Source organism: Anguilla anguilla, chromosome 17 (assembly GCF_013347855.1).
Source record: "Anguilla anguilla isolate fAngAng1 chromosome 17, fAngAng1.pri, whole genome shotgun sequence".
Classification (NCBI taxonomy): Eukaryota; Metazoa; Chordata; class Actinopteri; order Anguilliformes; family Anguillidae; genus Anguilla; species Anguilla anguilla.
Window position 1 is genome coordinate 3,686,247 of NC_049217.1, and position 19,466 is coordinate 3,705,712.

The window sequence follows — 19,466 nt, forward strand, 5'->3', positions numbered from 1 at the left end:
GCTGGCACTCTCTGAGAATATCGCGGCAACTACCCGGTCGTGCAGGTTCATCCTGTACAATATCCGCAGAATAAGACCACTCCTCACCAATTATTCCACACAGCTCCTGGTCCAGGCCATGATACTGTCACGTCTGGACTACTGCAACTCCCTCCTGGCTGGCCTCCCAGCATCAGCCACCAGACCCCTTCAGCTCATCCAGAATGCAGCAGCACGTCTGGTTTACAACCTCCCTCGTGACTCCCACGTCACTCCCCTCCTCATCTCCCTCCACTGGCTACCAGTGCAAGCTCGCATCCGGTTTAAGACACTGGTGCTTGCTTTCCAAGCAGTCAAGGGGTCAGCTCCTGGTTATCTGCAGAAGATGATCAGACCCTACAAGCCGGCCAGATCGCTCCGATCGGCTACTACAGGGCGGCTGATTCCTCCCCCTACACGAGCAGCAACAAGGTCTCGACTCTTTGCAGTTCTGGCCCCACGATGGTGGAACGATCTTCCAGTGGAGGTCAGAACAGCAGAGTGTCTGAGCACCTTCAAACGGAAACTCAAGACGCACCTCTTCTCTGTATACCTCTCTCCTCTTCCCTAAACCCTCTCCCATAACTATAAAAAAAAAAAAAAAAAAAAAAAAAAAAAAAAAAAAAAAAAAAAAAAAAAATTTTTTGGTTCAGACTATCTTGTTTCTCCTTACTGTATGCTACTATAGTAAAGGCTTTTTATCTACATTTTATTCAATGGACTTAAGTGGACTTGATCCTGAGTTTGGTTACACTGTTGTAAGTCGCTCTGGATAAGAGCGTCAGCTAAATGCCTATAATGTAATGTAATGTAATGTAATGATGGAGAAAATGCCTTAGATGAGCAATCATCCAAGGGTGTTATTGAGATAAAAGGGTGTTATTGAGATAAAAGACCAGAAGTGGAACGAGGTTGGCGGGGGGTGTGAGGGCTGGAAATGGAAGTTTTTGTCTTTTTCATAACTGACACTCAAGTGTCTGAGTGCATATTTTACATTGCTGAAAAGGACTCTCCTGACTTGTTAGCCTTTCAAAGCATCGTGCACCAGCAAGCCTGGTGCTATAAATTAGCTGCTGGATACCTCGTAAGGGTCACGGGCAGGTGAAGGTGGATAACTGCACTGCCATTTTGTGGAATTACTGGAAGAACGGAACGCTATCCTACGGTGACATTATTCTGCGCAGCAAAGTGAGATGGCAAGGTACTTAACAGATTTCTGCCATTACTTCCAGAGATTGACCGCTTTCTCAATGACATTGGCGAGGGAGAGAGGTTTTCAGACTTTGAAGACAAGCGATGGAAAACTAATTCGGCATTTCTTACAGACCTCACGGCTTGCCCGAACAGGCTGAACCTGTAATTGCAAGGCGAGGGGAAAACATGTCGATAACTCGCTGTGGAGCGTTGAAAGATTCAAAATGAAGCCAGGGCTGTATGCTACACAATTCAAAAGATTGTGATTTAACTCATTTCCCACTACTGAATAAGACGAAAGAAGGTTTTAGAAGAAGAAGAGTGTCCCAATACAACTGGAATTTAACCTATGGAATTTCATAATAAAATTCAGCAAAATTGATTTTAAAAGATTTTTTATATTGAAGCCAAAAGTGCATCTCTTTCTCAACCTCACCTGTCATATAATGACCACATATTCTATCTTCCTTGGGTTTTCATGATTTTTTTATGTTTGCTTATTTCTATGGCTAGACTGTGGTCACTGAGCCTCTACTTGGTCAGTTTCTGTCTCTGCTTTGTGTCCCTGAAGGTGAAGAGAGACCCTGCCAATTCATGTCCTCTTTCACTGCCCAATGGCATTCTAATTTGTGTTCAGATTTTGTCTCATTGTCCCAATGTTCCTAATATGAGTGTTTGATTTGGTATACTGTAATCTGAGTTTAGTCGGCAGTGCTGGTTTGAAATTGATGTGTTGATTGATTGATCTTGGGTTGGATAATTTCGTGTAGTGAAAATCTTTGGGATTTTTTTTTTTGGACTGGTACAATTAGTGGACATCAGCCTAATCCGGCCATGCTTTTGGGTTTTCCTTTGAATTTTCAATATTTTTTTTTCAAACTTTTACAGAATTCAGCATGTGGGATCTCTATTGGTTGTTTATCCCATTAATGTACTCAAGTTTACTGTCTGAACCTCATACCTCACACCCATATAGTGCAATAGGTAAGATCACACTGTCAGAAATCTTACTCAGAATTTTAACTGGAATTTGACTCTCTGGATTTTCTCTCTCTGTACATTTATTTTCCTGTAAACTATTTGCACTCATCCATATTTTATTCATGATTATATTGATGTTAACATATTTCATATTCTGGGTTAAAGGCATACTCTGCAGGATTTTTCACACTATATAAGGGCCACAAAATCCTACATAGTTTACCGTTAAATCTTAAAATAAGATAAATAAATAAAAGCAGTCTTCCAAACAGAAATACACAAACGGGTAGTGATTGAATGGTTATTTTAAACTGTTTGCTTTTTGTGTGAGCTATCTCTTGAACAACACATTTATTTATTTATTTATTCTTAATGTGTTCATGGTTGATCAATGGGCTCCACTTTAATTTTTCTTCAGTCAGTTTTCTAGTTCACTGGATATATGGTATTTTATCTTCTGTGTATCAGTATTTGATACATAGAGGTATAAAAACCAATATTTAAAATGTTCAAAGTTTGAATTCTTGGTAATTGAAGTAAAAACGTCAAATTTGGACGTTTTCCGACTAAATGGATTTTTATTTTAACCTCCGTACCCTCAGCTTCAATTATTACATTTAGCACAGCTCAGAACACATTGATTAAAGTGCCGAATGACTGATTAACACTTCTGGAGGTAATGAAAAATCACACTGCAGATTTTCCTCCTGAAACAGTACAGCAAACCTGAACGAATTCCACAGATTTTTAAAATGGGTTTAATTATCAGTCAAAAAAAAGCATGTTGTCTGCATACGCTGTCAGATAAAACCCTATCTAGCATTGGTGCCATTTTCAGTCTCTGTGGCCTATTTCTTCCCTGACATATAAAGTGCTGAAGTGTACAGCAGCCCAGAAAGAGAGAGAGAGAGAGAGAGTACCCCGGCCTTATACCCCTGACAACCTTAAAAGGAGCACTTAAATCCTGCATCAGTACACTGTCAAAGCCCCCATGGAGCATCCTGGTCATGGCTGCAAAGCCAGGGCTGAAACCATACGCCTCAACAAGCCTGCCACAGATATTGATGCTCAACCCAGTAAAAGGCCATCTCCTGGTTGATAGAAATAAAGCCAGTAGGCCTATCCATAACCCAGAGACATCAATGACATCACGAATTAAGGATATATTATCCATTACTGACCTGCGGGGGACACAGTAGGACTGCGAGTCCATGAGTATGATCTGCTGCAACACTTTCTTTAGCCTGTTTCCTAGCACCTTAGAAAGGATTTTGTAAGCCATGCACAACAACGGCACTGGCCTCCAGTTCCAGTTGTCCTGCTAATGTCCCTTTTTCGGTTGTGGGGTAAAGACTGCCTGCCCACCAGCCAGACCAGAGAGAGAGAGAGAGAGAGAGCTCTGCCGGTTTGCAAATTTAGGAAAGTCAGTGGAGTGTACCGACCGTGAACAGATTTCTGAATAATACAGATGTCTTCTGGGTTCTGAAATGGAAAAGAGGTTCAGGTTAATTTAAGCATTGTTTGTTTGCGGAAAATTACTATAGCGCCAGCAGTAGAGCGATTTGTAGTGGCTGCAGACTAACTCCGGGAATGCGTGTGCCCATCCTCCCGCTCACCCCCTTGACAACACGCATGCAACATTTCTCAATACGTTGACAGGTGACATTTATTTAATCAACTCTTCTCGAAGCAGTTTAAAGTCCAGCTGCGCTGCAGTGTTAAATCAACTCGTGCAGAGTTTACATGTGTCTGCTATGGCCAGAGTGGCCTCGTATAAACTCTGTCAGAGTGGAATTAATACTGGACGTTTTACTGCGTGGGTTGTCAAAAACAGCCTTTGTGTCTGCTGACTGCCCATGGCCTTTCAGTGTTCCCTCAATGAGTCCTTTGTGCTTGTATGACAGCGCAAGAACCTGACTTGCTTTGAATTTTCAGTTTGCAATGCATGTGGTACCCCTTTTATTTGGCTACATTCTTTGGTACACACGAGGTACATTCTTTTTGGCACTGAATAGGCATATAGTTTTAATTGCTCATTTTTGGGAATTCAAGAAGATTGCATTTTTTTGGAAGCAGTTTGTCAACTATTGGCCGGGTATAGTTTTGTAGTTATCATTTATTGTTAAAGATGAGAGCCTTTTTTTTTTTTAAAAAAAGGCTTATATATAGTCTTTATTGCTTTTATAGTGAGCTTCCTTTCTGTGATTTGCAGTCTTTTACTCTGGTTCCAAGGTTTTTTATCAAAAGCCTGGATCCAACAGGCTTTATTTTAGACGGGCAGACTGCAAATAAATCAACGTTTCTCTCTTATTTGTGCTGAATGTATGGCTCGCTGCCTCGTCTTGCACACTATTGGGGGGGGGGGGGGGGGGGGGGACCGCGCAGGTCTCCACACTGGCCACTGTCATTCCACTAGACCCTGCGCTATCTTCCAGGTGTGGTGTCAGCAACCTAGTCGGGAACATTGTGCCGAGGAACAATTAGGTTAGGAGTGCCGCCCGCTCCTGGTTATCGCGTCCGCCGAATCATCGATCACGCGGGGGTGGGGGGGGGGAGCTTCGACCGTAATAGGTCGAAGCTTTGACTTGCGCACACACAAAAAACGTCCTGCCCCGCAGGTGGACGGCGGGTAGCGAGAAGGCGTTAGCGGTGATCCGAGCGCCGAGGTTGCGCTCGCGCCTCGTTCAGACGGCTCGGCGTGCGGCTGTAGCCGCGCCCGAAAAGCCAATTAGCGCGCTCCGCCGCCCTTGCCGAGAGACGATTAGCGAGGAGCTCGATTCCTGACTCATCTCATTGGCCGAGTCGTGTGGGCGCAGCGTGCTTGATTGCTTTAATATACCTCTTAATAATGTCTTCGTTTCAGAGGGCCGTGATCTTTCATGTGGAGCCGGGTATAGACAGCCAGACAGCGCGGCTCGTTTCATTGACTATGCTGGCTAGGATGCCCGCCTAAGTGCATGCTACCCGCACTGCTGTTAACCTGTATCCACTTCAGTATAAAGCAACCATTACAAAATAGGTTGGAATCTAAACAGAAGCTACCTATTCACGTAAACATACATACATTGATAACCTGAACCGGATCTGGTGATTAAATAGTGATTGTGACGTCATCGCTTCAGTTACATGATTATTTTCATGGAGTTGTTGTTCAATGCAAGTAAGTTGCAATTTATGGAATGAGCAATTAAGCTTCTCCAAATGTCACCATGGCTAATTACAACAGGCCCTGTTAGGTTACATATAATTAAACAATCCTTCCGAAAATAATAAGAAAAGACATTTAAAAATGATTGCACCATTAATGGCACACGTGCTCTTTTGAGAAAAAGTAGACAGACATTTGTCGCACAGACAAATGCAGCATTCACAAACAACCATACCGCAGTGGAAACGTGCTCTTTAACTGTTAGCTGTAATAACAATTTTTGGAAAGTGTGATTTGAGTTCAAATTGGTTTATACTGCAGCAAACTTTTTATAACAGCTCGACGGAACAGTATGTAACTTCTACTGACTTTAAAAAAAAAAAAAAAAAAAAACCTAATTTTTTTTTTGCTTCTGAGATTATTAAAAAGCAGTAATTTAAAAGGAAGTGCTAATGAGAACATGCTGGAAACTGAAGTTCAAAATGCGAGATTTTGAGCTGAGGACTCATCTCCCCAGCAGCCCCCTTTGCAAAACATTCTGCAATATTTCACTAGAAAGATCAGCCAAGGGAAGAACCTCTTGTTTCCAGGTTGGTTTTTTTCCAATTTCTTCTTCTTCTTTTTTTTTTAGAACGGCAGAAGCCGTAGCTGAATGATTGAATGGTTTGAGGCTTCTTCCTCATTTCTGTTGCCCATAGGTTATCAGTTGTAACCTGTCAAAAGATTCACTTTTCTCTGAAGGGCAGTAGCACTCCTTGAGCATGGTCTGCAATGCTGAAAACAGTCTCTGGCTCGCTTGTGGAGCTTTTGGTAACTCGGGAGGCAAAAATAGCTGTTTTAAATTGGGCAGAAAAAAGTACACCTCACAAAATATTTTTTACTTTGGAAAAGTGCCACGTGATTATTCTCATTTTCACCTTATTTTTAGGGTGTGCAATTTCTGGATAATGGACCCATTGGGCTGAAATTTGCATGGGCTGTCCATCCTAAAATGTTGTTACACTCAGCAAGAAGCCAACAATTAATGGCTGAACAAATAATTGCTTTTTTTAAGTATCCATTTTGTATGTGCACATTTTTTTACACTTCCATTTTGAAGTGAGCCATAACAGCAGGCTTATTATGTGCACTTGCAGGGCAAATTGTGAGACGTGATTGTTCTGTATTTGATGAGAAAATACTCTTCTGGACCAGTGAGACCTTCTCAAATTGCATTCACACAAAGTGACATTGTCAGCCTGTACTCATATCCATGGACACAAATTCGGTACAGCTCTATATTGAAGACCGACAGACTGCCACTTCTCCACAAACATGCACAATACTCCTGGCTTTTGTATATCTTTATATCTTATATCTATATATTGTGTATTCACTTTGTATACCGATAGAGGCCATTTCATTCAAATAAATGCAAGGGTAACTGTATACAAACATTTATAGCCATTTCATGTTCAGATTCAAAAGCTGCTTCAATTCATTGATTTATTTCAGTGACTAACCGCCCCGTTCATGGTCCTTGTCTGAAGTACCAATAGAAATAATTTCATGACAATGAATAGAGATCTCTCTTTTAAAAGACATGGGCCTTCATGACAGTGTGATTCAGTCCTTCTGATAAATACACAGTTTTTTAGAATGAGCTTTTTACAGTCTGTATCAGACAACATTTTATAGCTCTTGAATTCATGGGGGTGTAATTAAAATGTATTTTCTTTACAAAGATTTTTCACTTCTAATTGTCAGTTAGTGTTCGAGCTATCAGATTAAGAGAGGTGGTTATGGCAACGTTGACACTGTGAAGCATTTTAAGCAAATTAAGATCCTCTTTGAAGTGCAAAACAAAAATAATTACAGCAGAATTAAAACTGTGATACTATTTACTGTTGAATTGGTTACGACAGGGAGTTGAGGTTTTTGCAAGGGAAGGGTACTGCACTTAGGTGATGCTGCAGAATCACTGACCATTTTCTAAGGTGGACTGAAGTCTCATTTCTTCAGACTCCATCTTGGCTCCCTCCCTTCCCCACTCCTTAACATTGACATCTTTTGTATTCATTTTGGTGATTGTGGTATTTTGGCAGTTGGTTAATTTATTTATTTATTTATTTATTTGTCAGGGACAATACACATTGATCAGCATCACCATTATGTGATGTAAATGTGCCAGATTTAGCTAGATCACTAATTTCCATCTGTTGTCCCTGGGCAGGCTGGTGTTAACACATAGTTAACATAGTTAAATTCCAGTAGTGCCATCAAGATGTTGTACACACACTTGCTGATCTCTGCATGTTGTTAACTAGCAGACCTGGGTCAAATACGTACTGTATTTGTTTTGGATTCAAATACTCTTCTGTGCTCTGTTGATCTTTCCTGGTGTAATTGAGCCTGCCAATATGACCAGAAGGCGGGGTTTGCACTTTTTGAGAGTATTTTGTTGGTTCCTATAAACCCGACAAGATCAGTAAAGCGTAGAAAAGTATTTGAATACAAAACAAATAGGCTATGTATTTGACCCCCGTTTGTTAACTAGGTATGGCACTGTTGCACATATAAATCAGGGGAATGCACTGACATTGTTCCCCAGGCTATTGGGTCTGGATAGAAGATTGTGCTAACTGGCTGCTGTAATGAATGCAATTAATCACCGAGTTGGGCACTGCGATACCTAACCAAGGAGCATGATATCCTACACAATGGCTGCATTTTTTGATTTGACGTTCCTTTTGTTTTCCATAAGGCATTTAATCAAGGTTAATTTATATTTTAACCATGATGCGGTGCTGTGAAAAAGGTGTTTGCCCCCTTCCTGATTTCCTCTATTATTTTATATTGTCACACTCAATGGTTTCAGATCTTTAGGGAAAATATGATGTTAGACAAAGGGAGACCGGTTAAACACAAACAATTTTTAAAAAATAATTTCATTTATTTAATGAAAAAAGTTATCAAACACCCATATCACCCATGTTAAAAACGAATTGCCCCCTTAATTACTCAATCAATTAACCAAATTTAATTGATCCATTCGGTTGATTGATTGAACACAGCTAGGCTTGATTGCAGCTAGCCCTGTTGTTGAATCTAAACCTCACTCATATTGAAATTTATCATCAGAGTGAAATATTCAACTTCACAAAGTTTCTACAAGCACGTTATGTCTTGATCAAAGAAACTTCCGGAAGAGATGAGAAAAAAGTTGTTGAAAATTATGAATCTGGAAAGGGTCACAGAGCTACATCTAAGGCTCTGGGACTCCACCGAACCGCAATGAAGGCCATTATCTCCAAATGGACAACACTGGGAACAGTGATGAACCTTCCCAGGAGTGGCTGGCCTGCCAAAATGTCTCCAAGTACGCAGGGACAACTCATCACAGAAGAACATCCAAGAACATCCAAAGAACTGTTGCCTCAGCTAAGGTCAGTGTTCATGACTCCACTATAAGAAAAAGCCTGAGGAAAAAATGGGATCCATGGGAGCGTAGCAAGGTGGAAACCACTGATAACCAAGAGAAACATCAATGCTTATCTCACATTTGAAAAAAAAACAAAAAAACACCTGGATTATCCCCAAGCTTTCTGGGATAATGTTCTATGGGCAGATGAGTCAAAAGTGGAACCTTCTGGATGACATGGGTCCCACTATGTCTGGCATAAAGCAAATACAAAATTTCACAGTAAGAACATCATACCACACAACATCATGCCAGTAGTCAAACATGGTGATGGTAGTGTGATTGTGTGGGGATGCTTTGCTGCCTAGGACCCTGGGCAACAGGACAACAGGTTCCCTTTGTCTAACATTACATTTTGTCTAAAGATCTGAAACCATTCAGTGTGACAAATTACAATAATGTATACCAGGAAGGGGGCAAATACTTTTTCATGCCACTGTATATATACAGTATCTCAATATATATCATATGTTATATTTTTACAATATAAAGCTTTATAAATGGTCTCATACTGCCGCCTTATGCACCACGCCAAACATATCACCATATAAGGTCATTTTTGAAGCAAATAAAGAATATAATCTAGCAAATGCTGCTGTCATCTATCACCGGATGTCACACAGATTTCCGTTATCTGAGCAGTTCTAAAAGAAGCTTAAACGTAGCGTGACAGCGTCTTCACAACGGCTAATTTTTCTGATGTCACGATAGCATTTCAGCAGCACAGACGCGTGTTTTTCTGCACTGCGTTTCATTAAATACCATGCCTGTGAATGAACAGACACCCACTCACACACACACACACACACACACACACACACACACACACGCACTGGGTTCAATTAAGCAGCCTTCATCCCAAAATGCAGACTTTTTTTTTTTTGAATGACAGCGCTTTCCTTTTTCTGTGACGAGGCTCCGTGATTGTTTCACGGCCCGGCGATAAGTAATCGCCCGCATCCCATCGTCGGCGTGGCAACGCGGGGCATTCATCACCGTGACAAATCCACAGCGGGAGCGCTACGCTTTCCTTTATTGCCAAAGTGCAATCCATCACTATCGCGTCCCGAGCGAAAGCTTCGCCGTTCGTTTCGATAGGAACGAGGGGCTCCTCAGAGCCACGTACGGACCTCTCCGGGGGTTCCGTTATTCCTCCCGGACGTCTGCTTCAATTGCTTCAAGAGATATAAAATTTTAATTAAAAAAAACGGACAAAAAAAAAAAAAAAGATAATCCGTATCGATTGGTCGCCGTGGGCAGCGTCTCGATTCCAGCAGCGGGCTTGGATTTGAGCCGCCGTCGTTTAGCTTTTCTTCTGAGCCCCTGTGCTTCATTATTTACGCCGCGTGGACCCGCGACTCTGATAAACGATATTTATCTTGCGTTCTGTGGCCCAGCGTTCGTGCGCCGCTTTGGAAAAAAAACTACTGCGCTGCGGCTGACAGGTGCACTCGGGTGTTTATTCAGTTTTTTTTTTTTTTAAATTGCGAAATATTATATTCGGGGTTTACGGTGTGACGGTTTTTGCGTCTGGGACCCTCTCTCGGGAAGCGTCCGTTTGTCGACGCCGCCGCTTTGGCGGGGGTATCGACGAAAATCTTGCGGGTTTGAGGCGTTTGAGATGCGAATCGCCCTAATCCCTCCCAAGGTTCAACGAAATGGCAGGGCAATATTTCACAATCAAATTTCCTGTTGAATCTAATCTCCCGTCCCCGTGATTGCTAATTATGTTAGCTAATTGGATATTTATGTTGCTTTGATCCCCGTGGCATTCTGTGTGCACTGATTGTTTTATCTTCCCTTCCATATGCATTTAGGGTACTGCGAGTCACATTTTTATCCTAGATGTATGCAGAATCTGTGGAAATGGATTTAAAGACTTCTCCATGGCCTGTTTACAGTATGCCATCTTTTCATGGAATGTAATGAAATGATCTGTCGAAGGCCATCATATTAACCTCACACTGAAGCATAACGTTATCAATACCGTCCCAATGCTGTTAACATCTGAATGAGTCTTCTTCATTGGTGTGCAATGAGTCTTTGTCATTGTTGTTTGTTCTTTTACGACAGTAAGTCGATGGTCAGTGATAGTTTGAGTTAAGTGAGTCACAAAACATAGTGGAGGGGAAAAAACTTTTGTTTTGTGAGTAGAATGACGGCGACTCACGTTGTTTTCGCAGCACAACCAATATTGCTCCATATAATAAAAACAAATGCCTTGAAGTGTTGACCCATATATCATAACATGCTGATGGCATTCAAAATCACTGGACTTGAACCAAGTGAAAGCTGGAAAAACAGGCTGAATGGGAGCCTAGTTTGAAGCCTGCAGCATATCTACCCCCGTTACAAATGCACATACTGTGACATCACCCTTACATCCTGTGAATTCAGTAACGACCAAAATGAAAATCTCTGTTAGTCCCATATCAAGGAAATTGGAGAATACCTCATTTTGGCATTGATTGTGCAGCCCGGCATGATACTTATGTGCTGGTAAAATATGAACTTGGTACTACCTCAAATTTTTTGAAACAATTTTTTTGTAAAAGAAGAAATGAAATCACCAGGCTATGCTCCCTAACACCTTTTCGTGATTTAGCATCTACGTCAATAGAGTACAGTTATGAACAAGTTAGCAAGTTAGATTTAAAACATTGTTATCAATGCTGGCCAAGGTAAACGTGCTGTGCAAGCTGCAAGAATAATCAGCTACAATAGTAAGCTGTAATTTTGCTTCACTGTTCACTAGCCTAGTAGCTAGGAATGCAATAGGTAGCCTGTGGTTTTTGATTAGATATAAAAGCTTACCATTTGGACAGTTGCTGCAGGGCACTTGATTCTTCAACCAGCTCCTGGTTTTCTCTGTGGTTTAAAATAATTTAAGATCCAACTCCGGCTCGAACACATAAGGTGCACTGCTTTTCCGGAGAGGAGAGGGAGTGTGGGTAGAAGATTGGAGGGGTGGTTATGCAAGGCCCACCCAAAACAGCCTGTTCAACTCGAAGCGTTTGAAAATCACTGGCTTTCAATTTTTAAAAAAAATGTGTTACAGTATTTTTTTCCTTAAAAACCTTGGTAGACCTTGTGGAATAATATAAAATTGCCAAAAAATATTATAATAGGGGACTTTTAATAACCCATTGTTGTTGAGGGTCTACTTTGCATGATTCCATACCAAATGGAATCAGGGCTTAGCTCAGACACCCAACACAACAGCACTAATCTCTGGGATTTTCTCAACAATTACTGAATATATTTGGTGGAAGAGGTGAATAGGACTTGGATCAGTCCATAAGGAGTCGCAGGAAACTGGCGGTCTGTGCAAGTTACCATTAGATACGCTTTTTCAAGTTTTTTTTTTTTTTTACTTGCTGACTCCACTCTAAAACTTTCTCACACGAGACTGTGATGGAGTGCTATTCATGTACAGTAGCCTACACAGTGCCACCGGGTCAGGATAATATTTCCGCCCCAATGATCTTTCAAAACCTGCCTACGAAGGTCAGAAACAAGGCCCCAGACAGAATTGGCGAGCGGGGGTGGGATCGTGCGAGTGTGTGTGTGTGTGTGTGTGTGTGTGTGTGTGTGTGTGTGCGGGGGGGGGGGGGGGGGGGGGATTGGGTGCGGACGGTCTGTGGAACACATTACGAGTGTCTGATAGAGAAAACTGAGTACACATAGCCACATTGAGCCTACAACTTTTAGTTTGACTGAGAAAACAGTGCTTTAGTGTTGTGAAGTGTAATGGTGCAGTATATGCAGATGCACTGGATACACAGAAAAAAATCAAATTTTTTGGTGAGTGTACATCGTTTATCAATGACAAAAATAGCAAAAAAATTTGCACAAAAAACACGCGACGTGAATGTTTTTCATTCTCAGAAACGCTTGGGATGCGGCGGCGTTCGGGCACGCGCGTGAGAGAGAGACGGCTGACGGGCTCGCTACGGCGCGTGCTTCTTATTGCGCTCAGAATTTTATCGCTCGGCGTTAACTCAGATTGGAAGCAGAGTGAATTAAAAATGCCCACCGGCCCCGCCAGTCTCAACAGCCAAATGGGCTCTGCTCGCTGGGTCCGCCTGGAAATTGAATCATTCGCGAAAGTACGGAAACGCGAAATGGCATTTGAGCGGGCTAAAAAAAAAAAAAGAAGAAAAGAAAATGGTGTGAGTGGTGATTATTTAATTACGCGAGCGGTAAAAAAGCTTATTAGATCAGTGGCTCGCAGTCGGCGCGGTCGCACTGTAGACGATTGGTTGTTTTGCTTCACACCCTGCCCCGCCCTCATCTGACATCCATGAGGCAAACCCATTATTGTTTAGATTACACTTGGCGTTCGCATATTTCAGTGTTCCATTCATTTGCTTGCTTTGAAATATCGATTAGGCTATGCTCTTTTCTCTTTTTATTATACATATTGCAGTTTTCTAACATCGTCGTAAAGGTGTGGTGCCGCTATGTGATAGAGTAGGCTGAAAACATTAGGGGGCAAGAAATTCAGCTAGCCGCCATTTTGCATTTCTATCGTCTTTTTAATGTAGCTTAATAGCCAGCAAGATAAGCCACTAACTTGTTTGCTATGCCTCATTTGAACAACCCTACTATATTCATTCGGAACTGCAGGAATGATGAACCTTTTTTTTTTTTTAAAGCAATGTGTAGGCTACTATCATGATTCAAGATCAAACATCATTTTAAGGCTTATTTCAGTGAATTAGATTTTTGATTAAATCTGTTTCTAACAACGGTGAATTAATGGCCATAAGCATGTTCTTTCTTTCCTTGATGGACCCAAGAGATTAATTGCACCAGCTTATCGACGCATTTTAAGCATATTTGTTCCAAGTGGCAGTTGCCAGCTGATTTAAAAAAAAACTTCAAGCACTTGTTACTGTTGATACAGTAGCGCATGCTATTTCAATCATTTCCTACTGCTGCACATATCGGTTAATTTATGAAATATATTTTTAAACGCTCCACGGTTTCTGCCTTGTTCAGGTTTCCGTATTTTTCAACAGCTTTGCCGTGACTGCTCCGTGACTTCCCGTGACAAACACCCAGCCCAAATCATGAATAGAATGCAATAAAACAACATATTTACTTTTTTCTCACTTGCACCCCCCCCCTGCCCATTTAGTGTAATTTTCCTTTTGAAAGTTATTAGAATTCATTTATTTCGAAGCTGTTCCCTGAAGATGTCTCTGGAATGAAGACTGACTGTCAGCACACCCCCGGGCTATTTACAGGTCCTGTATGCGTGCCTGCATAAAGGTAGTATATATTTATGCTTTTTTTAAAAATGAGTTTTTGAACAAACTGTAACGGGAACCACAGCCTCATTGTCTGCTCCTCGACTTTGTAAAATCCCCCCCCCCCTCTGCTTTCTCTTATTCTCTTTCCTTTTTTCTCTCAGTCTGCTTCTCTCTCCCTTTCCCTCGTTCGCCCGCTCTCAGCATCTCCGCTTCCTCGCCCGAAATCCAAATAATTCATGTGGCGAAAACTGACTGGAAATTAAAATGCTGAGAGCGCGGTGAGAGTGTGCCGTGGGAACAACAGGAGGGGTGGAGAGAGGGAGAGAGTGAGAGAGAGAGATGGGGGGGGGGGGGAGTGGTGGCGGAGGGGGCGGGGGGGGGCTGAGGGAAGGTACTGACAGAGAGCTGCATGGCTCTCTCTGCCTCAGACACTCGCTGCCCACGAGGCGCTCGCACTCTCTCTCTCTCTCGCTCCGAGCATCCGAGGAGAAGATTAGCGCGCGGAGCCGCGGGAGAGCCCAGAGACGCGAGGGTCTGGAGCGCGAGAGGGGGAAGCGCTGACTGACGGACGGACGGACGGGGCTCGACGACCGTCTCCGCGGCGGTGAGGTGAACGAGTTGGGGGGCGTGGGGGAAGGACGAGGCTGACCAAGGGGGGTGTGGAGTATCCGGGGGAGGGAGGGGGGAGTAAAGTCAAGTTTGACGGATTTGTTTTTGGAAAACAGATATTTTAAGTAGCGAGGGGGGGGTGGATGTAAGGGAGAAGAAGCAGGAAGCGAACTCGCGCGCGGACTGAAATTGAGAAACGGAGAAAAAGTGCGACCGCTGGAAGTGGAAACGAAGGGATAAATCCCACACCGGCTCCGGAGAAGTCTCCTGCGGGCGAGAGAGAGGCACGCGTGAGAGAGAGACTGTTCTCCTGTTCGCGTGAGGATCGCTGCGCTCCCGTTCGCCCTGGGGAGAGAGAGAGCTGCCGGAGATCCCCGGGGTACCGCAGGAGAGAAGGAAGAAGGGGAGGGTGACGGAGGGACGGACGGAGGGAAGGAGGGAAGGGGGGGGGGGGCTAGAATTCAAGAGCGGGTAACAGTTACTGCGAAGAGCCGGCACTCGAGGGTGAGACAGAAGAGGAAACGAGCGGCGACCGTTGGAGATTAGGAAGGAGGTGGGGTCGGTGTCGACATGGAAACGACTCAAGCCACTCGCCGTCCCAGCGCGGGGGTCTGAGAAACCCGCCCGGCTCGGGCAAGGAGACGCGTACGCGCCGCTGAGCTCCGTCGCCGTGCCGACGAACACGACCCTGAGGAAGACTTTCCCCCGCCGCCGCCGCCGTCGCCTTTTCTAACTTCCTTCTCCCGCCTTCCTCTCGGATTTTTGTCAACGCTCCTCTGTCTCTCCTCTGGTCCCTCCCCTCTGGCGCACCGGGAGCAGAGGCAGGAGGGGCGGCGGGGAGCGGGGGGGGGGTTCCTGTCCTGCTTCGTCGGACGAGCGGAACGGCCCCCGTGGCCAGCGGACTCAGGAAGCGGGGGAGGGAAGCACGACAAGCAGTGGAGCATCTTGTTCCGCTCTTGGTTCCGTACGAGAGTGGCTGGAGAGAGAGGGGGGCGTATGACCGTGTGCTTCTGCTTGTGCTTGCTTGTGTGTGTTTAGGCGTGTTTGTGGTGCGCGAGCGTGTGTGTGTGTGTGTGTGTGTGTGTGTGTGTAAGCGCACCTGCTGCACCTGCGGCCCCTGCGGCCCCTGTGGATTAACCCCTTCCCCCCTCCCCCCTCCGCCCCGCCCCGCCCTGGCTCTTCATGTTGTGGGCCTGGTCCCTCCAGACCGGGCTGGGGGATGACCTTTTCTCCGCTGCATTAGGAGCGCTGCTGGCCGGCATGGCCCTGGAAGGGCCCCGCTGCCCCCGACGTGGGTCCCCCGGGGGGGCTCTGGCCGGGAGGAGGATGAGGGGGCGTGGCCGGCGGGCGGTCCGCGGGACCGGCCGGGCCACGGCGGCCTTCGCGGCCAGGACGCACCTCCACGGGCTGAGGCAGGTGTGCTCGCCGGGGTCCTCGCCCCGGCGCCGCGTCCTCTGGCTGCTGGCCGTCTGCGCCTGCCTGGGCCTCCTGCTCTCCTGGTCCTCCAACCGCTTGCTCTACTGGCTCTCCTACCCCACCTACACCAAGGTGCACATGGAGTGGGCCAAGGAGCTGGCTTTCCCCACCGTCACCGTCTGCAACAACAACCCCGTGCGCCTCTACCGGCTCACCAAGAGCGACCTGTACTTCGCCGGACACTGGCTGGGCCTCCTCATGGCCAACCGGACCGCCCGTCCCATGGTCTCCGACCTGGTGCAGGAGGACCGGCGCGCCTGGTTCCAGAGGCTGTCCGACTTCCGCCTCTTCCTGCCCCCGCGGCACTTCGAGGGGACCAGCCGGGACTTCCTGGATCGGCTCGGCCACCAGCTGGACGACATGCTGCTGTCCTGCAAGTACCGCGGGGACGAGTGCGGGCCCCAGAACTTCTCCACCGTGAGTCTCTCTCCTCCTTTTAATCGGTTTTTCGTCGCTTTCCCTCACTCTCTTTTCGTTCGCCTAGCCGTCTGTCTTCTACCGGTTGGTCGGGCTTTTTTTTAAGGGTTGTTCTCAGACGGCAGGTCGAAGGGGGCGGAACGTCCTGTTGGAAGCACCGCAAATTTGTTTGCGATACCGGTAGAGAAAAATGTTCAAAAAGAATCGAAAAACATCTTGCCCAGGATGTTCCAGCTAAATATTTTTTCCCTTCCCTATATTCCCTTCCCTTTTTTCCAAATTTTTTTTTGAAGTACATCTAGATGTAACTGTGAGGAGAAGCAAATATATTTCTGTCAAAAACAGTAGGAGTCACCTCCAAGCTTTTGCAGAAAGAATCCATAAGCAGAGGTAAAAACTCCATGTTGACAAGTGGGAGTTATTCGTGAAGGTGAAGAAATAAAATATCTGTTTGTATTTGTTTGTCAATTGGTAAAATATTGCTGTTAGCAAGGGAGAGAGTGTGTGTGAGCATATTTGCGAGTGTGTGCATATGAGTACTGTGTGTGTGTGTGTCTGTCTGTCTCTGTGTGTGTGCGTGCGTGTGTGTGCATGTGTGTGTGCGCGCTCACATCTGTGTACACTGCTTGCTGGGTGTAGCTGGGTGTAGCTGGGTGCTGACCTTGCTTAAGTCTTCATTTCTGTAGCCCTGGTCTTTGGACTGCAGTTTGACCACTCGATCTTTCTTCTTTGTTGAGTCCTGGTCACTTAGCAACAGCAGCATTACCTCCCCACGGAAAGATCTTAATTGATATGCGCCATCCATATTGCAGAGCTCTTCAGTGTCTCAAATCAGAACAACTATTTTTAATGCTGGCTAACTTGCTCAGATGGCTAAAATCACTCTCAAGTCAAAAACACAACATTAAAGGTGTTTGTTCAGTATGCCGTGGATGAATGGGCAGCTTTCAGCGTAATAATTCACTGTGGTGAAATATGGCCAGTGTGTGTGTCCCTTAAAAACATCACAAAACAACTCACACTGACTCAACTGCACTTTCCAGAATATAAACTGGACACTAATGTGTAACCATGCTATCTATCTATAGCATACAATGTGTCACTCGTTTAACCATAACATTCATTTTATTACAGTTGTCTCTTTGTAACCTTGTGTATCAAATGATAATAGTAATAATAATGAAAATGTATAGATATTTTACCGTGATTAATGGCTGCTGGCATTGGCACACTTGTCTGTGTACTGACAGTATAAATGAGCACTTATTAATTTTGGGTATTTGCAGTTTGTTTGTGTTCAGTCTCAGGGCGTTTGCCTCCAGGGCAGCGGCTGTCAGTCATTGGGCGGCGCACCCCACAAACCCGAGTGCGAGCGAGGGCTGAGCAGATGGGCGGGGCAGCGGGCGGGGCAGCGGGCGGGGTTTCCAGGCCAGTTGAGAATGCTCACAACTTTCCTGCTGCTTCTACTTTTAAGCCGGTTTACGATATGTTTCTTCTGACAAATCTCTGCGCTTGCCCTTGCTTTGACAACGTTGAGATTCATGAGTTCCTTCACGCTGGCCGCCCGTCTGCGTTCTCGGCTTGATGAAAATGGACAGGTTTCATTAGACTCTGGTGACATTCGATTAGCCAGAACAAGCACTCTAATGATGGAATCATCAGTCTTTGGTCTAGAGTGACCTTTCTTCGCAGGAAAAAAAAAAAAACATTACTTTGGAACCTGTTCCATGCCAAATGTTATTACCTTTTTAAATTATGCTATTGTACTTTCCATTAGCTTATTGGCATCTAAGAGATATATTACCGCCTGTTTCTATTGAACGTTTGGTATAGTTCGTGCATAACCCCGTATTGCAGCTTTGGTTGGTTAAAATTCTTGATTGACGATCGGTCCCGACCAATAGCGTCGTATTTCTGTCCTTTAATGAGGCTGAATGCCCGGGAGCATCTCCCGAGCGGGCTGCTGCCGGCTCCGGCGCGATCCAGCGCGAGCAGCTGGAGCAGAGGGAGCGGGACGGGTGATTGATCTTTCCCCTGGAGGTACGGCAGTGCCGAGCGCCGCTCGACGCCCCCCCCCCCTTCAATTTAGAGACAGCCGAGTCGGAACGAGACCCAAAGCCGTCCGCGGACGCCCGCGCTAATTTGGCGACTGGCTCGTTGTGGAAACGGCACAGACGAGCCTCCGGGCCAAAAAAAACGTGTGAGGTTTTTATAACGGTATCGCACGTACAGTAACGGTTTAAGGCTTGTGAGGACGTGTGAGGAATCAGCTTTCCGCACGTGTAGCGTGAGGCATAACGTACGTATAGAGGGAGTAGGAATGCACGCGGCACGCATGGGAAGTGTGCATCCGTAAGCGCCCGCGTGAAACGCATGCGTTTGGGCTGAGATAAAGGTTAGCAGGTCCAGGCTTAAAAGCACAGCCAGTCTTTGAACCACAAAGCAGAGCGAGAGCGACAGAGGAGAGGGGGCTGGGGAGGGGGGGGGGGGGGGGGGGGGGGGAGGCGAGCGGGATGTGGGGGGTGGGGGGGCGGGTTGACAGTGAGAGCGAGTTGCAGCGTGGGTGAGAATCCTAATGAGGGAGATAATTCAGTCAGGTTTGTGCACCGCGAAGCCCCCCCCCCCCCCCCCCATCCCCCCTACCCCTCCTCCCTCGCGTGCAATCTATGGTTGCCAAACCAGCAGGTCGCTCCGATCGATGAATCCGTCAGATGCACCCGGTTGTTTACGGAACGTCCTCCCCTCTCTTGCCGCCGCCCCTGGGCTGCTGGGGGGGGAGGGGCTGGGGGTGGCTCGATCGGGCTCGGGCGCCGGCCGACCGACCCGGCCCTCTCGGGCCGCGCCCGGGGCGTGGGATTGGCGGAAGGCCGGCCTTCGGGACGGGCGGCCGCTGCGCGTCTCCGAG

The 19,466-nt window shown here is 45.7% G+C and overlaps 1 protein-coding gene across 2 annotated transcripts in view; it reads left to right on the forward strand.

Moving 5' to 3' along the window:
* Positions 1 to 19,466, forward strand: part of LOC118216712 (acid-sensing ion channel 2-like) — a 359,513-nt gene that overhangs the window by 223,193 nt on the left and 116,854 nt on the right. The window contains exon 1 of one of the 2 annotated variants that reach the window (XM_035398128.1): positions 15,818 to 16,561. The exons of the other annotated variant lie outside the window; for it this stretch is intronic. Within the exon in view, the coding sequence (XP_035254019.1) occupies positions 15,851 to 16,561 (711 nt within the window). The 5' untranslated portion in view covers positions 15,818 to 15,850. Of the gene's footprint in view, positions 1 to 15,817; positions 16,562 to 19,466 lie in introns of those variants that run through there. 2 annotated transcript variants of the gene reach the window in all.